This window comes from Mustela nivalis (genome assembly GCF_964662115.1).
Source record: "Mustela nivalis genome assembly, chromosome: 3".
NCBI classification, from domain to species: domain Eukaryota; kingdom Metazoa; phylum Chordata; class Mammalia; order Carnivora; family Mustelidae; genus Mustela; species Mustela nivalis.
Window position 1 is genome coordinate 83,755,474 of NC_139022.1, and position 18,458 is coordinate 83,773,931.

An 18,458-nucleotide genomic window follows, 5' to 3' on the forward strand; every position below is an offset into this window, starting at 1 on the left:
TGCGTGGCATTTGCAAGGAATGAGAAGTTCCATTGCATGCACTGGGAAGCAGGTGCTTTCAGGTGCCGCATTGCTGCATTGTGCCAGCATGCCTGTGGGTCTCCAGAGTGTGCAAAAGAGGAGACCTTGGTCCTCATTCTCATGCGGGACCCATATTCACTACAGTTTGGCAGTTTCCTACCTCTGTTAGACGGCAGCTCTCCTCCTCACATGTAAAGTAAGGGGTTCCAAGTATAGAATTCCAGGAGTGGGGGAAATGGTGTTAACGTTGTATGAATTCTAAGGATAATAAGTACAGGTGATCTTTTCTCCCTCTCTTCTGATACATAGAGATCTCCATATCGATATGCCAGGAACCTGGGCTCTGGCATCAACTGTGCTGCCTGATTTATCAGAAAGTTGACACAGAAAGGCCTTGATGCTTCAGCCTGAGCTAGATCCTTCCAATTGTACTGGTTTCATAGTTTTGTGAGATCTAGTCCCCTAGCTTCTTGACCCTTCACCTATAGAGAAATCATTTTTTTAAATCATCAGAGCAGAGAAAGTTCTAGGAATATGGCTGAAGTTTCATCTTTTAAGACATTGTTGCACTATTACATAATTTTCTACCTTATTCTGAATTTTCTACCTTCTTAAAAGAGAATTTGCCAAGCTTGATTAAACTTTGTTTCCTTTTTTGAGTAATCGTGAATAATGTTGTTACATGTGGTTATCCTTTTTATCCCCAGGAAAAAAAAAGAGAATATTATAATTTAGGGACCATGTCTTGATATTTTTTAACACTTAGCTTGCCATCCACATATTAGGGTCTTAATATATGTGCACAGTGTTTTCATTAAAATATTTTAGATTGAACAAATCACGTTATAGCATTATGACTTATTAGCCTTTGTTGAAGGATATTAGAGTTAATGGGGTCATTAAAGGATTGTTCTTTGATCTAGCCTTTTTTGTAATTTACTGAAGTGGAAATCCAGAGAGTTAAGTGTCTTCCTCAAAATGTGTTCTTCTTTAAGCAGAGAATGTTACTACTGAAATACATTTGAATGTTTGAAGTACATTTTTTTTCCATCATTGCTTTCAGGTGATTGTATAATCCACTGACTAGTTCACAGAGATCAAATGGCTTATGAAAGTCTTCTGATTAAACGTGATGTTGAACATAAGTTCTCAGCTCCATTCCCTTATAAAACATCCACAAACATGACAATAAAAGGTTAAAAAAATCTACAAAATAAAGAGAACAGGAGTCAACAGGAATGAAATTTTGAAAGTTGTAAAATACATGGAAGGAGGTAATACACTTAGCAGAAAGAGAAAGCAACCACTGAAGCTGGCAGGAGAAGAAATTTGGCTGCAAGAGCATCCGTCCTGTAGGACCCTACAAAATCTCAGAAAGAAAAAGCAGCAAGGGAAGAGGATTAATGGAAAGTTTTCATAAGACGTAGTGAAACACCCAGATTGTTTCTCTCCAACCCTAGCAGAAGACTGGTGATTTTCTTTCTGGAGAGACTGAACCAGAAGGACTCTGGATTTGGCGATGCAAGGATTATTATCCCTCTCAGGGAGGAGCCTGGAGGAGTCCTTTCTGGGGAATCTGAACAACTCAAGAGAAGAGATCTGGGGTGGGTCTTGGTGAGGGGTTACCCAGCATATTAACCCTGTCAGGCTACCCTGGCATAAGAACCTGTTGTCATCTCTTCTACATTCCTCTCATGATAGGAACACCCTGCTGTGCCAAGTGTGATTCTCATGTTCAGAGTGACACATTTTTTTGGTAAAGCTGGCTGTCTAAATGAAGCTAACTACTGATGCTTAACAGCCACCAGTAGTTTTTTTCAAACACTGTAGTAAAAATAAAAACCACCTGTGTTGGCTTTATTGCAAGCTCTCAGGCTAGATTTTATCCTTTTCAGTTTTTTGTTTCCTACTCTATAAAAACGAAAAAGATATAGTGCTGAGGATAATGCACATAGGAAATATTGAGTACCTTTTAATTAGTGATGCTATTATATATTTTGATCCTTCTTATCATTCTTAGTCACATGCACAAACTGATTCAGGAAAAGGAAGCTTCCCTTCAGTATGATTAAAAAAAAGAAAGATATTGGGGTACCTGGGTGGCTCAGTCGGTTGAGCACCTGACTCTTGGTTTTGGCTCAGGTCATGATATTGAGCCCCACATTGGGCTCCATGCTTAGGAGGGAGTCTGCTTGAGATTCTCTATCTCCCTCTGCCCCTCCCCCTTTCATGCTCGCTCTCTTTCTCTCAAATAAAATTTTTTTTTCAAAATTTAAAAATTAAATTTAAAAAGATCTAAATATTCAAAAACATGCTTCTCAGTATGTTGCACCCTTTTATAAGTACTCATTGATTCATTCCTAAAAATATAGTTAGTATGAGTATTACTAATAAAGGAGACTGTTCTAGACTTGCATGGGATTATGGGAGATCCTAAAGAAGTCAAATACTGTGGCCACCATAGCAACAGCTATGTCTTTGTCTCACTTTTGAGCCTAGCTTAACACAGGATCCTAAAACACACTTACTGGTTGTATTCACATTTTTTTTTAACTTGAAAAAAACTATTGTATATTTGTTTTCATAGATACTTTATTAACTCAGTGGCACTTTGCTGTCATGTGGCTGCAATCAGCTGCTTTGTCCAGGTTGTCAAAGGGCTGATGGCTCCATCTGGGTTGTAGGCAGGAATGGGAGCTTTCAGCCCTAAAGTCTTTTTGGGTTACTAGTAGTGCATAAAAGATGGAAAAGAGGATTCCATCCTCTTGGCTTGGCTTCTGGGGGTGGTTCAGTGGGCGAATGAGTGGGGAAAGATTAAAGCTGGAACAGCAGCTTGCTCAGCAGCAAATGCATTGCCTCTGTTGCCCTTTTCCTTTACTTCTGATGCTTGGATGGGTGGCATGCCCCATATAGATACCTTTTTGCTTCCTCTGAGATTCTGCCCTGAGCGTAGATCAGAGCCATGAGCAGTGCTTGGCAGCTTTTCTTTTGAGTGGTTCAGTTTATCTTCAGAAGGCATTTCATACTCCTTAGTTATTGAGTCCAGCCAGACAGAGGCTGGTAGGCAATGAACCAATAGAGGACTCAAGGCATAATCTCTGTTGTGTTGTAACTGGCTTGCCAAGATTGTGAAAAACATTCCAAAGGTGGAAGAGCAGTAATAGGTAAATTAACTTTTTATTAGTCATCTCCTGACTCCCATTTCTCTGCCTAGACCTTCTTCTATCATAAATAAGATGAAAGACCCTACTACCAGCCATCAGACTGACTGGCATACTCCTCTACTGGCTGGCTTTGATCTCTGTGATTGTGAAAAACCTCTGTTCTCCCTTTTGGTTTGCCTTCCAGCTTCTCCTTTGAGATTGTCTTTAGAGGAACGAGGTACACGGGACACTTCACCCTCTTACCCTGTCCTTCCCACTCTGTCCTCTCCCAGTTGGCTGATGACAATCAGGTATTTGCTGCTTGTATGTGCCTACCACTTTGCAAGTCACAGCCCAAGTGGAGGGAATAGTCAGTAGAGTTCACATTTAACTCAGTGTCCTTTTGCATGTGGCTACTGTCAGCTGCTCTGTCAGCCTGTCAGAAAAGGCTGTGTGCTAGCCATTGTATTAAGGAGTTTACATGTCTCATCTCCTCGATGCTCATACCAATCCAGAGTTGTGCCACGGGAGGTGTTAACAACTTTACTCATTTTACAGGTTAGCATCCTCAAGTTTAGAGTCCGTTTTCTGAAAGTTGTAAAGTAGAAATGAAGTCCATCTAATGCCAAATCTTGTATCTTACCTACTTCTGCACTCGCAAAGGCAGTAGACCTTAGTCTTAAGAACAAAACATATTTAAAGCAAATAGAAAGCAGTACCAGACAGAATGCCATCAAGTGCTATATCAAATAGACTCTAACAATAATATTTTTTGTTTTGGTTCCAAAGAGCATTAAAAGTTGTCAAAATACTTGAATTAAAAGTTGTCAAAATACAAAATTAGCTTTGATTGTCAAAATAACCTCGTGATTAAGGTATTTTCACCTCTTTTTTATAGCTGACAAACCTGCTTCTCATGTTGATTTAACCAAGTCAGCAAGTTATGTCTGGGTTGCTATCAAATGCAGAGCAGCCATTACCTTGTCGGGGATTATCCTGGTGGCAGTGCTGATTAATTTCCACAGTAAAAGTGGCCTCTCATCCCTCCTTATATCTGAGATAGCACTCATTTTGTCACTTTTGTCCCTACTCTTCTGCCCCTGGCAAAGCACACACTACCTTGGTTTGGCTCGATTCTCTATCATACAGGCCTTGGTGCAGAGTTAAAAGGCACATACATGTACCTTAAATTGGATGCATCCATGGGTGATAAAGGTATAAAAACATGTATGAGCATGATGGACACCAATGTTACTGCTTGGAAAGTAGCAGGAAGAGGGTGCAGTTTTGTTTGTTTGTTTTAAGATTTATTTATTTAGAAAAGAGAGTGTGCATCAGAGTAGGGAGAAGGACAGAGGGAGAATATCTTCAAGCAGACTTTCCACTGAATGGGGAGCCAGACTTGGGGCTTTATCTCATGAGCTGAAACCAAGAGTCAGATGCTCAACCAACTGAGCCACCAAGGCATCCAACTTTATTTATATCTGTAATTCTTTATTTCTTAAATATATGCAAAGAAAACAAACAGAAAAAGACATACTAAGAAGAGGAGAGGAAAGTTGGATTCACTTCTCTTCTGAGAGCCAGTTTTTAAAAATTTACTACCAGGGTGTTAAGAAATAATCAGTGTTAAGTAAATGATGATTTTCATTGATAGTAATGAATTAACCTAAGCTTGTTTTAGATGCTCACAAAATATTTGTGTTTTGATAATCCCAGTCTAATGTCACGGAAGCCAAAGAGTATGTATGTTTATCTCTGTCACTTAGTGCCCAGCATACTATCTTGATTCATGGTAGTTTGGTGGATGAGCACATGCAGAAGAGAACAGCTTTGCCAACACCAAATGCTCCATTCTGTTATAATAAGTGACTCCATGTAGGTCCCCAAGTAAAACTCTTCTCTATCTAGATCAACATTCAGCTTTTCCTTAATGTTGCTCTCTTTTTATTAAAAACAAACAAACAACAACAACAACAAAAAAACTAGCTCTCTTGCTTTTTTGTGTAAAATTAGGGAAGGAAAAATTGTGTCTGTTGACTGAAGGCTGCACGCATTGTAGCAGCCGTGTACAGATGGATGGCCTCCAGCTACTGCAGTTGAAATTCCACTTAATGTGCACTCATAAAGGACATGCTCCTGCCCCTTCCAGCTCACTGTAATCGTCCAGCATATGAGCTAATGATGTTTCTGAAGCTTGGGAAGCGAAGGTATTTTCATAGTTCATTTCTCTCTCCTCTCCCACAAAGCACAGCCATGATCTGACACATGATCAATGGGACCAGCCCTTTTTAGGATGCAGAAGATGCTTCCCTGTGTCTGTGGCTCACAATGGCAAACAATAGAGACTCCTACAATGATATTTGGCCTCCCTGGTGTTCAAACTTCTTCAGTTAAGCCTGTCTGGAATCTATTTAACTATTATCTATCAAAACTTTTTTTTTTAATAATAAAATAAAAGGGACAAGAGGGTAGAACCAAAGAGGAAAGACTGTATCTTTGCCAAGATGCTCTCTCCTCTCCCTATGACTCATAGTTAGAGAAGCAGAGGGACTTTGGAGAGCTGCCTGCAGTCACATTGAGACAGCTCTCCCAGCACTTTCAGACGTTTTAAAAAATTTTCTAAGGGAATAAAGATGTTTTTCAAATTGTTCATTCCCTCCTTTTGGGCCAGCCTGAGAGCTTTTGTTTAGCTGTAGCATGGTGGTTTTATGGAAGATTTGCCAGCCGTAACAGTTGAACCCAGATTGTTGTATTTAGTGTATTACTAAAGAATTAGCTCTTTGCTATTGAAAATTTGTAATCGTTCTTTCTTACGATTATCATATTAAAAGGAGTTATCTCAGACCCATAGCATTCCTGTGGAATGAAGTTTGTATTTGGATATTCTTAAGCATTTTCTTAGTATAATATGTTTGTTTGTAGAATTTAAAATACTCAGGTTTTGGTTTATGGTTTTTAAGTTGGTTTTAATATGGCAGGGCTAGCCCAAGCTATATAAGGGACCTGCTTAATAAATGTAGTCATCCTGATTTTAACCATTTGACAGCACAAGAAAAAGGAAAGGTCACCTTAATTTTTCTACCTTCATATATAAATAAGGGTGTTTTTTTTTAAAATAAGCGTTAAATCTAGGCTTCCTGAAAACCAGTTGCACTGACAAATCTAAATCTCAGTTTTCAAATTTCTTTTCTTTCAGCTATAAAAATTGATTGTGTCCTTTTATGGTTCCAGAAACTGGCAAGCAACTTAGTATCCCTATCATCACCCCCTTTTCACTCCCCCTTTTTTAAAGGGTTCCACTATTTCTGCCATAGAAATAACCAGATCATAGGGGTTTGATACCAAAACTAGTTATGAATGAATTGATTGGGTAGTTATGACTGCTTAGCAGGAATTTATTTAAGGAGTAGGAGAAAGTAGCAACATACAAAACAATCTGTGTTGCATAGGAAAGTTGCTTTGGATGGCTGACTCTAGATATAAACTGAACATAAGTATTCATTAGAGTAGAAAATACTAGTGGAGGGGTTAATTGCTGAAAACTTTATTTCCTGCAGGACTTGATCTCTAACTAAAATCTACTTTTGGGACCTTAAGCTCAACTTTAGTGGTTTTATCATTTCATCTTGTAATTTTAGAGGCCACTTTGCAAGGTGTACTGCCCCCATAATAATTTTTATGGACTGCCCAAACTAGATAAAATGATGTTCACCTGGTAGGGGAGTGGAGGATAGTGGAAAAGAGCTGAATCAACTGTGGGCTGAATAATTGCTTGTTTTCCTTGTTTTTCACTTATTTGTATCACTGCCCATTTTTCTGGTGTATTAGAAATGTGTAAATGACTGACATTTTAATGAGTGGATTAAGTGTATTATTCCACAGAGTCATTACACTTAAGAGCCAGAAGGAGTTTCAGGAGGTCTGGGTCCAGTCCACAGTTCTAGTGTATCTTATTTGGCTCATATTGTATGTTTGTAAAAATAGTAGCTACTTTGCTAAATCATTATGAACAGCTTTGCATCTATTGTCTCATTTGGTTCTTCGTGCATTTCTGTTAACTGAAGAGCCCCTGTTGCCATGTGAGTTCATGATCCAGATAATCTTACCTCTTCATTTTAGTTACAGGAATTTAAATCCTGAAGGATCAAGTGACTTTCCAAAGTCACACAGCTAGTTCAGGGCAGTTCCAAAACTGTTTTACAGTTCGAGTATTTTTCTCTGAATTCTGCTTCTAAATTTAGAAAAGATGTTATTTGGGGAGTTGGGTGTCTCAGTCAGCTGAGTGTCTGATTCTTAATTTCAGCTAAGGTCATGATCTCAGGGTCATGAGATCAAGCCCTGTGTTGGGCTCCACACTCAGCTGGGAGTCTGCTTGAGATTCTCTCTCTCCCCTTGTCCCTCTGCCCACACCCCTGTCCCTACTTTTGCGTGCATGTGCTCACATGTTCTGTCTCAAATAAATGACATCTTTTCTTAAAAGGTGTTATTTATTTTTTCAGTATGTTAGAGACCTTTGTCAAACTGCAGGGATGCCTTTTTATTCCCCCCCCCCCTTTTTTTTTTTTAAACATTTATTTGAGGGACACCTGGGTGGCTCAGTTGGTTAATTGTCTGCCTTCAGCTCAGGTCGTGATCCCAGGACTCTGACATTGAGTCCCACATCAGTCTCCTTGCTCAGCAGGGAGCCCGCTTCTTCCTCTGTCAGCTGCTTCCTCTGCTTGTGCTCCTTCCTCTCTCTCTCTCTCTCTCTGACAAATAAATAAAATACTGAAAAAATAACCTTAAAAATAAAGCTGCTTCCTCTGCTTGTGCTCCTTCCTCTCTCTCTCTCTCTCTCTGACAAATAAATAAAATACTGAAAAAATAACCTTAAAAATAAAGCTGCTTCCTCTGCTTGTGCTCCTTCCTCTCTCTCTCTCTCTCTCTGACAAATAAATAAAATACTGAAAAAATAACCTTAAAAATAAAGCTGCTTCCTCTGCTTGTGCTCCTTCCTCTCTCTCTCTCTCTCTCTGACAAATAAATAAAATACTGAAAAAATAACCTTAAAAATAAAGATTTTATTTATTTGAGAGAGAGAGAGATGATGAGAAGGGGGAGGGATGAGGGAGAGGGAGAAGCAGACTCCCCCCGCCCCGAGCATCAGGACTTGATCCCAGGAACCTGAGATCATGACCTGAGCCAAAATGAAGAGTCGGTTGCTTAACTGACTAAGCCACCCAGGTGCCCCCAGAGATGCTTTGTAAAGATGTCCTACAAATAAAATAATTGAGGAGCATTGGTGGAATAATAAGTGTGAAGAGTCTAGTTTAGGTCCTGTTACAGACCAAATCTTTTCATCTCAGTAGAGGAATGAGTGATATGACAATCTCATATCACTCAGTACAGGTCTTGGTAAAAATAGTAACTTCTCAATAAATAGTTCAGAGTACAGAGTGGCTTTTGAAGGTCCCTACCAGCACTAAATTATAGATTCTGTAATTGTATATCAGCTTTCTTCCTTCCCCTATCCCCAGTTTACTTGGCCTAGATGGTTTTCAGAGTCTCCTTAAGACACTTGAGGTGTCTTAAGTTTCGTGGTTTAGAACTTGTTAGGGGCGTTCTTTGAACCCATGTATTCTGTCTTCTGTCCTCATACTTGTGGTTTCCCTCTCCCTTCAGGTTATCTTTTCCTGAACTTACTATACTGCAAAAAGATCCTTGGATCTTTTTGATAGGAAGGAAACAGGAGGCAGAGGAAGTAAGGAGTAGGTGGCTTTTCAGAATGACCACATTATTCCACATCTCTCCCATCTCTAGTCTCCTCCAACTTTCTACAAAAAGAGGTAACATTTTTCCTGGCCTCATCTGTTTATAGGCAAGATGAATTTCAAAACTGGAAATGGATTACTGTTTCATTATAAACAATACTCATGTTTTCAACATACATTATTGGGATTTATACATTCTGAGCAGGCCTAGCCACTGTCGCCAAATCATCAGACACCTGCTGTTATAGGACACGAAAGGATAGAAAAGTTCTCTCCTACCTTATAAGAGATTAAAAGCAATATAGGGAAGTCCGCGGAGTTACAGAAATAAAAACTAGCTATGAACTTGGGTTTATAACTGCAGTAAATCCAACATTACCTTTTGATATAAACAGAATCTTAGGGAATTTAACTTTTCCATGTATTAGAGAATCAGAATGTTTAAACACGGAGTTGCTTTTTTTTCTTCATTAAAAAGAAAATCTGGTTCTTAAGAAACCCAGATTAGTGCTGAGCTTCTCTTCCCTCAGAAATATCCCTGAAGAAATCCATTACCTCACACAAAAACACAACATCAGCTGTTCAACATCAGCTTTATTCTTCCAGGCTTTTCTGCTGGTGTGCTTCGTCCCCTGGGCCAGGGGCCTTTGCCTGCTCGTTTCTTTTGTGGCAGACTTAATCCTGACAACTTTACTAAGCCAAGAATACTTTAGAAATTCTTATTTCTATGCCTTTGTTTTTCTCCATTTTGTTTCTCATCTTCCCCTTCCTCAGAACTATTCATATGTACACCCTGCCAGTGACTAATAAATATATGTGATTTTCCTGTCTTAGTCATTGTATTATTCATGATTTTGCAGAAGTTTTTCTTAAGTTCCTAGCCAAGCTATAGAAGACATCAGGCAATATTTGCATCTTTTTAAAACTGGCTCATTTATTGCTCATAGATTTCCTCCCGAAAACCAAAAATATTTCCCTTATCTCTGCCTAAACCAAGCCAGTTCCCACAACTTTATGTTCTTTTATAAATAGGACTGGTCCCAAGATCCAGTTTTCCTCAACTTCCTGTTCCTTCCTAAAAAACTTCCTCTTCCTCCCCTTAGCCTCACCTTGCCCACCAGTGATGGTGTCTCAGGAGTGAAGCTAACCTGTGTGTCCAGCTGTAAAGTAGCTGAGGAGCCCCACCAGGTGCTTCTGGGTGCAGTTTCACTGGCAGGTGAATTGTTGGCCACAAAGACAGCCATTTTCTGCTTGTAGGACCATCGCAAGCAAGAAAGCACCCAGCAATCACTGTAAATATATTTTCTTGTCCCATTCTCCCACAAATAATCCTCCTGTCATCCATACGCATCGCCTTTTGGAGGCTAATAAAAATGGCGTTCCAGGTTTCAGACAAAGAACACTTGGTCTCATTCTGGTTGGCTCCTTACCTTTAAATACCTTAAGAGAAAGAACAGCAGAACATAGCCAGTCTGTAAGTGTTCTTTCTGCATCAGAAAGGGGGAGATGTCATTTTTAAGATTGGAGTTCAAGGAAAATTGAGTTAGACCAATAGGATAAGAATATAGATCACGTGGCACAGGGTAGCTATTTGGTATGTACGTCATGAATAAAAAATATGTTTCCTAGATTGAGAAAGGCTGATCTGGCAAAACAATAACCAGGACAGAGAGAAGGGAAAGAGATAAGAATTTGGGGCCATAATTATCTTGTCATTGCTTTTTTCCTATTCCATGAGAGGACATGGAAAATGGAGTACTTCTCCTACTTTCTGATATGTCATACCACTGTGTTTCCAGGTGAAATGCTAATGACCTCATTTTTAAGCCCCGAGTCTGACAAATTTAGACTTTGACTTTGATACCTAACGAGTCCCTCTGTTATCCATCTTCACTTCAAAAAATGTGTTATTATACTGCATTTATTTAGCACTTCACATTTGCAAAATTCTATGTCTGTGTTATTCTCTACCAAAAATCCACTTACTTATCACCCTTTTTAGAATGGCAAACAAGGATACCAGAAGGTCTTATGCAAACTGGGTTTTAATTTTTTCAAATTCTTTTTGAAAATTGGCAGGATATGAATTATAAACTAACTGATAGAAATTGTAGTTTTATTACCATATTTGCTTTCCTCTCATAAATTAATCACTGTGGGGTTAGAAAAAGACTTGAGAAGATTGTCTATATAAAATTGGCTTAAATTGACCAGTAAACCATAGAGAGGTTAACGACAAAGGAGACATTAAGGAGTTTGTAGGGGTAACAGAACTGTTCTTCCATATTGATTGTAGTGGTAATTGCACAATTGGGTTTGTCAAAACTTACAGATCCATACATTGAAAAGTATAAATTTTACTGCTTGTACATCCTGTTCCTGTAAGCCTGTCCTTCACAAAAGTGAAGTATTAGAACTTTAAAAAAAATCTTTTTTATCTGCTTCATGAAGGAGATAATGAATTCTCTGGCAGTGGTTGAGCCCAAACTGGTTGGCCATTTGAGGGAGGAGCATTTCAGACCAGATTATTGTTCCTGGTGCTTCTCTTAGTGTACACTTGGAACATGTTTGCTGAAAGTTAAAATTAACTGAAGTTGCTTTGTAAAGATTAAGACTCTGGGATCTCAAGCAGGGAAGAGATTTAAAATCTACAGTACTGTGTCTTTATTATCAGTTCCTATATTAGACCCTACCTCCTTTTTAAACAGTTGGCAAAAATATAATAGTCATTAGAAAATTATCAAAACTTGATTTTCTTTATGGGTTTGGGGGTGCAATTAATAATTGATGAAAGCAGAATTTCCAGAAGTTTGCAAAAGAAACTAATTATCCTTTTAGAATGAGAAAGTCATTAGCAGTGATTGAATCAGATTCTGGCTTAAATAGTCACAGGACACCCTTTTACCCTTTGGTTCTAGTTCAGGGAAGTGCTCTGACCTTTTAATAATTACACACTTTGCTTCACTGATAAGAGTCCCAGTCCACACGACAGGCTTTGGAGCCAGCTGTATTTTCTTCTTGGCACTCTTTCTTTCCTCTCTTCGCCCTGGCCCCTCACTCGCCTCCATTTGTGCCCGCCCAGCCCAGAAGCTGAGGTTTCCATCTGGAAAGCCTGTTGCCACAGGATACAGAATTCACTAGGGAGGAGGGGAAACTGCATGTGTATGTTTAAGGCTGGTGGCTCTCATAATCAGATAAACGTTGTGGAAAGCTTGCTCATTCATATGGAAGAGCCAGTGCTGCAGCGAAATGGTGGAGCCGCTGAGCTCCAGGCTCTGGCATCTGTGCATCAGCCCTGCCCAGTCGGAAGCACATTTACTTGCTGTACTGAAGAGCTGATGAACATCGTCGCTTTTGCCTTCAGCAGTAACCTTTAGATGAACCCTGTGGAGAAAAGGCTGTTTCTCCCCTTTATTTTTTTTTTTTTCAATGAAATGATGAAATTGATTACAGATAGGATATACCATGTGACTTTTTCACACAGTAAAGTACCATTTGTGTAATCACAGTAAGTCTCTGGTGTTTTGCTTTTCACTCTTGGCTTCTTTAATATAACCTCTCTTCCCTTATAAACAAAAATCTCTGGGGTATCAAAGACTTCTGCCTCCAGTCAGTTTTGCAGCTGTGATTCTCTGCTTCCTTCCTGGTGGCATTAATCTTGAATGAGCCATGGTGTAGGTGAATGCCCTGAGCAGTCCTGAATATAGCCTGATTTTGAGGAGAGGAAGCTTCCCAGTTCCTGCCATGTGATTGTCTATGATTTGGCTTCTTAGGCCAGTTATGTCTTCACCTGGAACGCCACTTAGCACTGTGGACAGAGTGTCCTTGGCCTTGGGATATCAACTTTGAGAACTAGAGGTAGAGGTTGAGAGTGCACGTCTTCATTCTGTCCTTTTTCCCAGGAAATACTCATGTCCTTACTCCAGAAAATACTCTCATGTCCTTAGAATTGTTGTAAGTTTACTTACATTTTTTAAGCTGGAAACTCCAAATATCCATGGCCTCCATGAGCACAGGCATTGTTGGGAAGATCTGAGTTGCATTTGTTTATCTTTTCCACACTCACACGGTTTGCCTAGCTTGGCAGCCTGCTGGCCTGGACAATAATAAAGCTTCTGTCGAGGTGAGCAAACAGCTGATGGCACAGGGCACAGAGGGGACTCCGACAGTGGCCGCCTGTAATCTGCCAGGCTGGTGGTCAGAGCAGACAAGAACAAAAGCCAGTCTGTTTGCAGGCAAATTGGAAAATCAATGTGTTAGTTGTGTTCTTGTGTCTTTGCCTTTCTCCTGGCTGAACGGGAGAATGCTCCTCCAGCAGTGCATAGAATCGTTCCAGACAAGTACCCTTTCCAGAGACTTACCTGCATATCATATTACCACTGGCAGTTCTGAGCAGGGCCCATGTTTATCTGTTTGAACTGCTTAAAAGTCATTAATAGAAAAGTCCTCAAATTCACTATCCAGAGTGGGGTGGACCCTACTGTCTCAATGGCTTGAGTTGTTTATGTTCTAGACAGCTAGATAACACACATATGTTTGTGTCCTAATTTCTTTTTTAACACCGATAAGGACTTAGAAAGGAGTTCGTGTGCTGCCTGCTTGGGAAGTGTAGGAGCTGCAGTTTGGGGAGCATATTTCATAAAATCGGTGTAAGTAATTCCCTCGTATTCCCAAGTTGATTTAATATGCTCACGTAGTTGAACATGTCCTAGACATGTTTGTGTCTCTGGATTCCTAGGTTTTAGAGAGCAGAGATCATACCAAGTAGCCCTGTTCCAGGATGAGGGAGACAGTGAACATAACTAAAGACCCCTGAGGGTCAGTTGACAAATCTCTCAAAGACCAATGTTCTGAGATCCTTGTGTAAAGTCTTGAGTAACTTTCTCTCTAGGCTTCTAAGAAATCCAAGTGTGAGAAGACAAGATCTTTGAGAAGATAAAATTGTTCTGTTCTTCATACTTCCAGAGTATGAACGTTAGCCTCAGACCATTAATAACGACTTTAAACAAATTTTAATTTGATCTCTGAAGGTCTAAACCTAGGTCCTATTAATCTTTGTTTTCTTTAGAGTGTAAATAAAAAGGGTGTTTGGTTGGATTTGGTCATGGTGCTCTCGTTTTAAAGTCTATCAGAAAGAAATGTCACAAGTTCTGTAGTCACTGGAGACATCCTAAGGCAGAAGATTAGATTTTTTAAATAAGGTTTAGGTTTAAAATAATCTTGGGTAGAGAAGGTAATTGGCATTTCTAATTCCATTTGTTTTTAAAGAAAAAATGGATGGAACTTAACCGTCACTGCTACCCAGTACATTTCCCAGCAGCTAACAATGCCCTGTGTCTCCTTCGCACTTACTGTGTTCTACTTCATAGTGTTGTGAACTATGTCTGTGTACTTCGTGTTTGTAATAAAATTAGAAATGCCCCAAACAGGAAATTTACAGTTCTTTGTATATGTCTTAGATGTTAGCAAAAGGATCAGCACATAATAGCATTTTATACATTTGTTGACCAAAGCTCTTTTTTTATTTGCTGAAAACCTGTGGGCCACCAACTGTGTCAGACACTGAGGAGTCACTGCTGAACCAGCAGCATGGCCCTCTTTGCCCAGCAAGGGCTTACAGGCCAGCAAGCACCATCACCCTCATTTAGGCAGTACACCTGGTAATTCTCTTGAATTCTCTCTTTAAAAATTAAAATTTTAAAAATTAAAATAATTGGCCATTACACTTTAAATCTCAGATGTTTCAGATTAGTAAGGAGAGGAACTCAAATAGCTCAACTGTTGACTTTAAAATGTGAGGGAAAGCACGAACTACTAACAGATATATTTTGTTTCATTTCTATGCAGAAGATCTCCTTAGATCTAGTATCTTTGGCACCTATACAGTGACTTATTCTGGCTAGGTCATTTTCATCCAGAACATAATTTGACATTTTTCTCTCTTTCTGTCCTTTTTATAAAAAGTCGTATCGCTTTTTAAATTTCTTTCAGTAAGCTCTACCCCCAACATGGAGCTCATGGGGGTCAAATATATGACCTCAAGATCAAGAGTCACATGCTCCACTGACTGAACCAGTCAGGTGTCCCATCTCTCTTTCTGCTTTTTAAGGGTTAATTCTGTAAAGAAAGAGTGAGAAATAATTTCCAGTAAGATGTAAGATATTTTGAAGTCTAAAGAGGGTTACATGACTCTGTATCCATAAAACATCTTCAGATCTTGTTTTTGCCAAATTTCTCACCAAAGCACTAATAAATATCCTAAATTAAATACTACTTCACACTTCCTCTCTTTTTCTCAGCTTTTACTTTGGCAGAGAACCTGTTCAGCAGGAGACTATCCCCATAGCAGATGGCAGGAAATAGCAGGTGGCAGATTGAATAACCAGCTTCTAAAAAACACTGGTATTAGCCGTATCCTCAACTCAAATATGGCACAAAATCCTTTTGCTCCAAGTTTTTGTCTTACCTCTTTTATTTAAGAAAACAGTTTGATTTTTATAGAGTCTGGAGATTAATGTGCTTCCTGAACAATTAAAGAAATGATGGGAACCTCCCCTGAATGATATGACATTTGATGATGTGTCCCAATCACAACAGATAAACAGAAAAAGGAAGACAAAGCTCTTTAACCACCCCCCTCACAGCAGCATCTCGTCTCTCCCTCAGTCTGTGGCAGGGACCTGCAGACAAAAGGAGTCACCCCAGCCCTGGGTACCACCAGTGTGTGCACAATTTGAGGCAAGAGCAGTGCTCAGAATACCTTTCTGGGTTCCATTCCTTTGTAGGTACCATTGCCACACACACCTCAGCTTGGGCTACTTCGGCTTTTTAAAGCCATGTGGGCAGCTACAGGAAACAAAAGGACATGGGCAAACTGATGGGCTAGAATGGAGCTTCGAAGAGGGCAGTGGGAGGGCGTGGATCCTGGATGACCTAGATGTTTAATTGTGCTTTGTTTTTATTTTTTTCTGCTTTTTTTTTGTTTTTCTTTTAGTTCAGTTAAGAGTGTCCTGATCTCTCTGAAGTGCCATTAGAAATATTAATATAACTCAAAGCTGATATCCCTCTAGAGTTGCTGTGGTATTCCTTTCTCCATTTGTGCTTCATCTGTTTCAAACTTCAAAAGTGTCCGCTTCAGCCTCACATCTCTGTTCTAATGAAATGCGTATTTGTGTAATGCCATGGTTCGTGTTTTACCCAAATCATTTTTTTTATAAATCTTGTATTTTAAAACAAGATGTTGCATCAAGAAGCGTTAAGTAAGGAATACAGCATTTACGGTGTTTTGTTATTATTCTGCCTCCTCTTTCCCATTTCATACTTTACAGTTAAGAGGTTTTATTGACTGTTTTTATTGACTGTTGACCTTTACAATTTTTGGTAACACTGACTGCACATTGGTAAATATCTACAAGAAGGACCTGATTGAGGATGCATTTTGGCATTGACATTTCAGAATTAATCCCAGTTTTCTCTCTTATGCTTTATTTAGATTTCGACACAGCCCCAACTGCTGGTACCTGAGAGATTGGACTATCCACACCTGGATTAGACAGTGTCTAAAATACGGTGCACAAGACAAAGCCTTATATACCCTTGTAAATAAGGTGAGTGTTTTCCTGGTAATTGCAGCTTGTTTTCCTGAGTTTAGATGTTAATACCTATTATAGTATAGCAAAGACTAAGACAATAAATAACTTCGGATATCTATTTGCTCCCAGATATCCTTTTTTGAATGGAATTGACTATAAGTTAATCAATGGTCAAATATAAAAATTCCCTAGCTGCTGTTTTTCCACACCTAGTGACTGGAAAATGACAACTAAAAGCAAAAGGAAGTTTAGTCACAAGAATTTTGCACTGGTGGTTCATTCTTGATCCCTAAAGTATGGATTTCTTGCCTGGTTCCCTTTGTTGATGTTTAGGGACAAAGACATGACCGTTTTGCTGGAATGTGATCTCCAGCGTATTCAGACTATCTTACACAGTTTTTAAAGACAGATATTTCTGGGAGCGCCTGGGTGGCTCAGTGGTTAAGCCGCTGCCTCGGCTCGGGTCATGATCTCAGGGTCCTGGGATCGAGCCCCGCATCGGGCTCTCTGCTCAGCAGGGAGCCTGCTTCCTCCTCTCTCTCTGCCTGCCTCTCTGCCTACTTGTGATCTCTGTCTGTCAAATAAATAAATAAAACCTTAAAAAAAAAATAAAGACAGATATTTCTTAGGTTACTCAAAACACGTCTGCTGAATTCCTTGATTCCTTTCCTTGAGCCCCAGAGTCCCCTATGATTAGGGTTTTTCCGAATGTTACATTCCACCGAGGGTGAGGCTTCATTATCTTTATAGTATGAAATAAAGTACAAAATAAGCAAAAATTGTGAATGTTATTTTTGATAAGTCTCAAGCTATAACCCTATTTGACTCAAAGGGATTTTAACAATATTTTTGTGCAAACATATTATCTTCATAGTGCCACTGAACATTGTTTGTTAGAACTCAAAAGGATACCATAATTTATTTTTTTCTGTGAATTGGGCCCAATTCAGCTTAACATACATTGCAGACAGTGTGTGTGTGTGTGTGTGTGTGTGTGTGTGTGTGTGTGTGTGTGTGTGAAATTGCATTGGGTCTATAAATGCATTGGGTCTAGCAATGTCTATAAAAATGAACATATCCTTTCCTTGCCCTCAGGAAGCTTATAATTGAATAATGCAGATAATTATGTTTACTGCGAAATTTAATATTAAGCCCCAGAGGAAAGAATGGATCAAATCCTATTCTCATTAGTTCAGAGTTTAATGACACAGATTATATTCACGGAATATTTCTTTGAAAACAAAACAGAAAGTGTCTAGAAAGGCATAAAAGCTTATCTGATTTTCTGCTGTTCCTAGTCTTTTGGTGGAAAGAACACTGGACAAGAATCAGAAGACCCAGGCTATAATCTCATAAGTTCTACCAGTTGCCTATAATTTCAAGCAAATAATTTTACCCATCTAGGTCTTAGTTTTTTCAACTCTAAGTCAAGTGAGTTGTACTAATCAGTGATTTCCAACCCTGGCTCTGCATTAGAATCACACAAGACTCTTTAAAATTTTAGAGTTGCTTTTCTCTACCCCCAAGATTCTCATTTAGTTAACCTTTATAGAGCATAGGCTTTTGGCATTTTTTTAATGGATTAAAAACAAAAAAATTTTTTTAATATGCTTTATTTTTGTTTTCTTTTCAAGATTTTATTTACTTATTTGAGAGAGAGAGACACACAGCAAGAGAGGGAACACAGGCAGGGTGAGTCAGAGAAGGAGAAGCAAGCTTCCCTCTGAGCAGAGAGCTCGATGTCGGGCTCCGATCTCAGGACCCCCGGGATCATGACCTGAGCCAAAGGCGGACGCCCAACAACTAAGCCACCCAGGCGCCCCAGAACAAAAAATTTTTCAAATAAACTTTATTTTTTTAGAGCAGTTTTAGGTTCATAACAAAATTGAGCTGAAGATACAGAAATTTCCTGTATGCTCCTGCCCCACACATGTGCAGCCTCCCCCATT

General features: G+C 39.3%; 1 protein-coding gene across 7 annotated transcripts in view; it reads left to right on the plus strand.

Annotated features, from left to right (window-relative positions):
• Positions 1-18,458, plus strand: part of MRPS27 (mitochondrial ribosomal protein S27) — a 102,057-nt gene that overhangs the window by 51,849 nt on the left and 31,750 nt on the right. For all 7 annotated transcript variants that reach the window (XR_014309523.1, XM_082722981.1, XM_082722976.1 and 4 more), the window contains one exon: positions 16,410-16,524. Coding sequence is in view for 6 of the 7 variants with exons in the window: in XM_082722981.1 (XP_082579107.1) it covers positions 16,410-16,524 (115 nt within the window). In the remaining variant the exon portion in view is untranslated. The remainder of the gene's footprint in view (positions 1-16,409; positions 16,525-18,458) is intronic.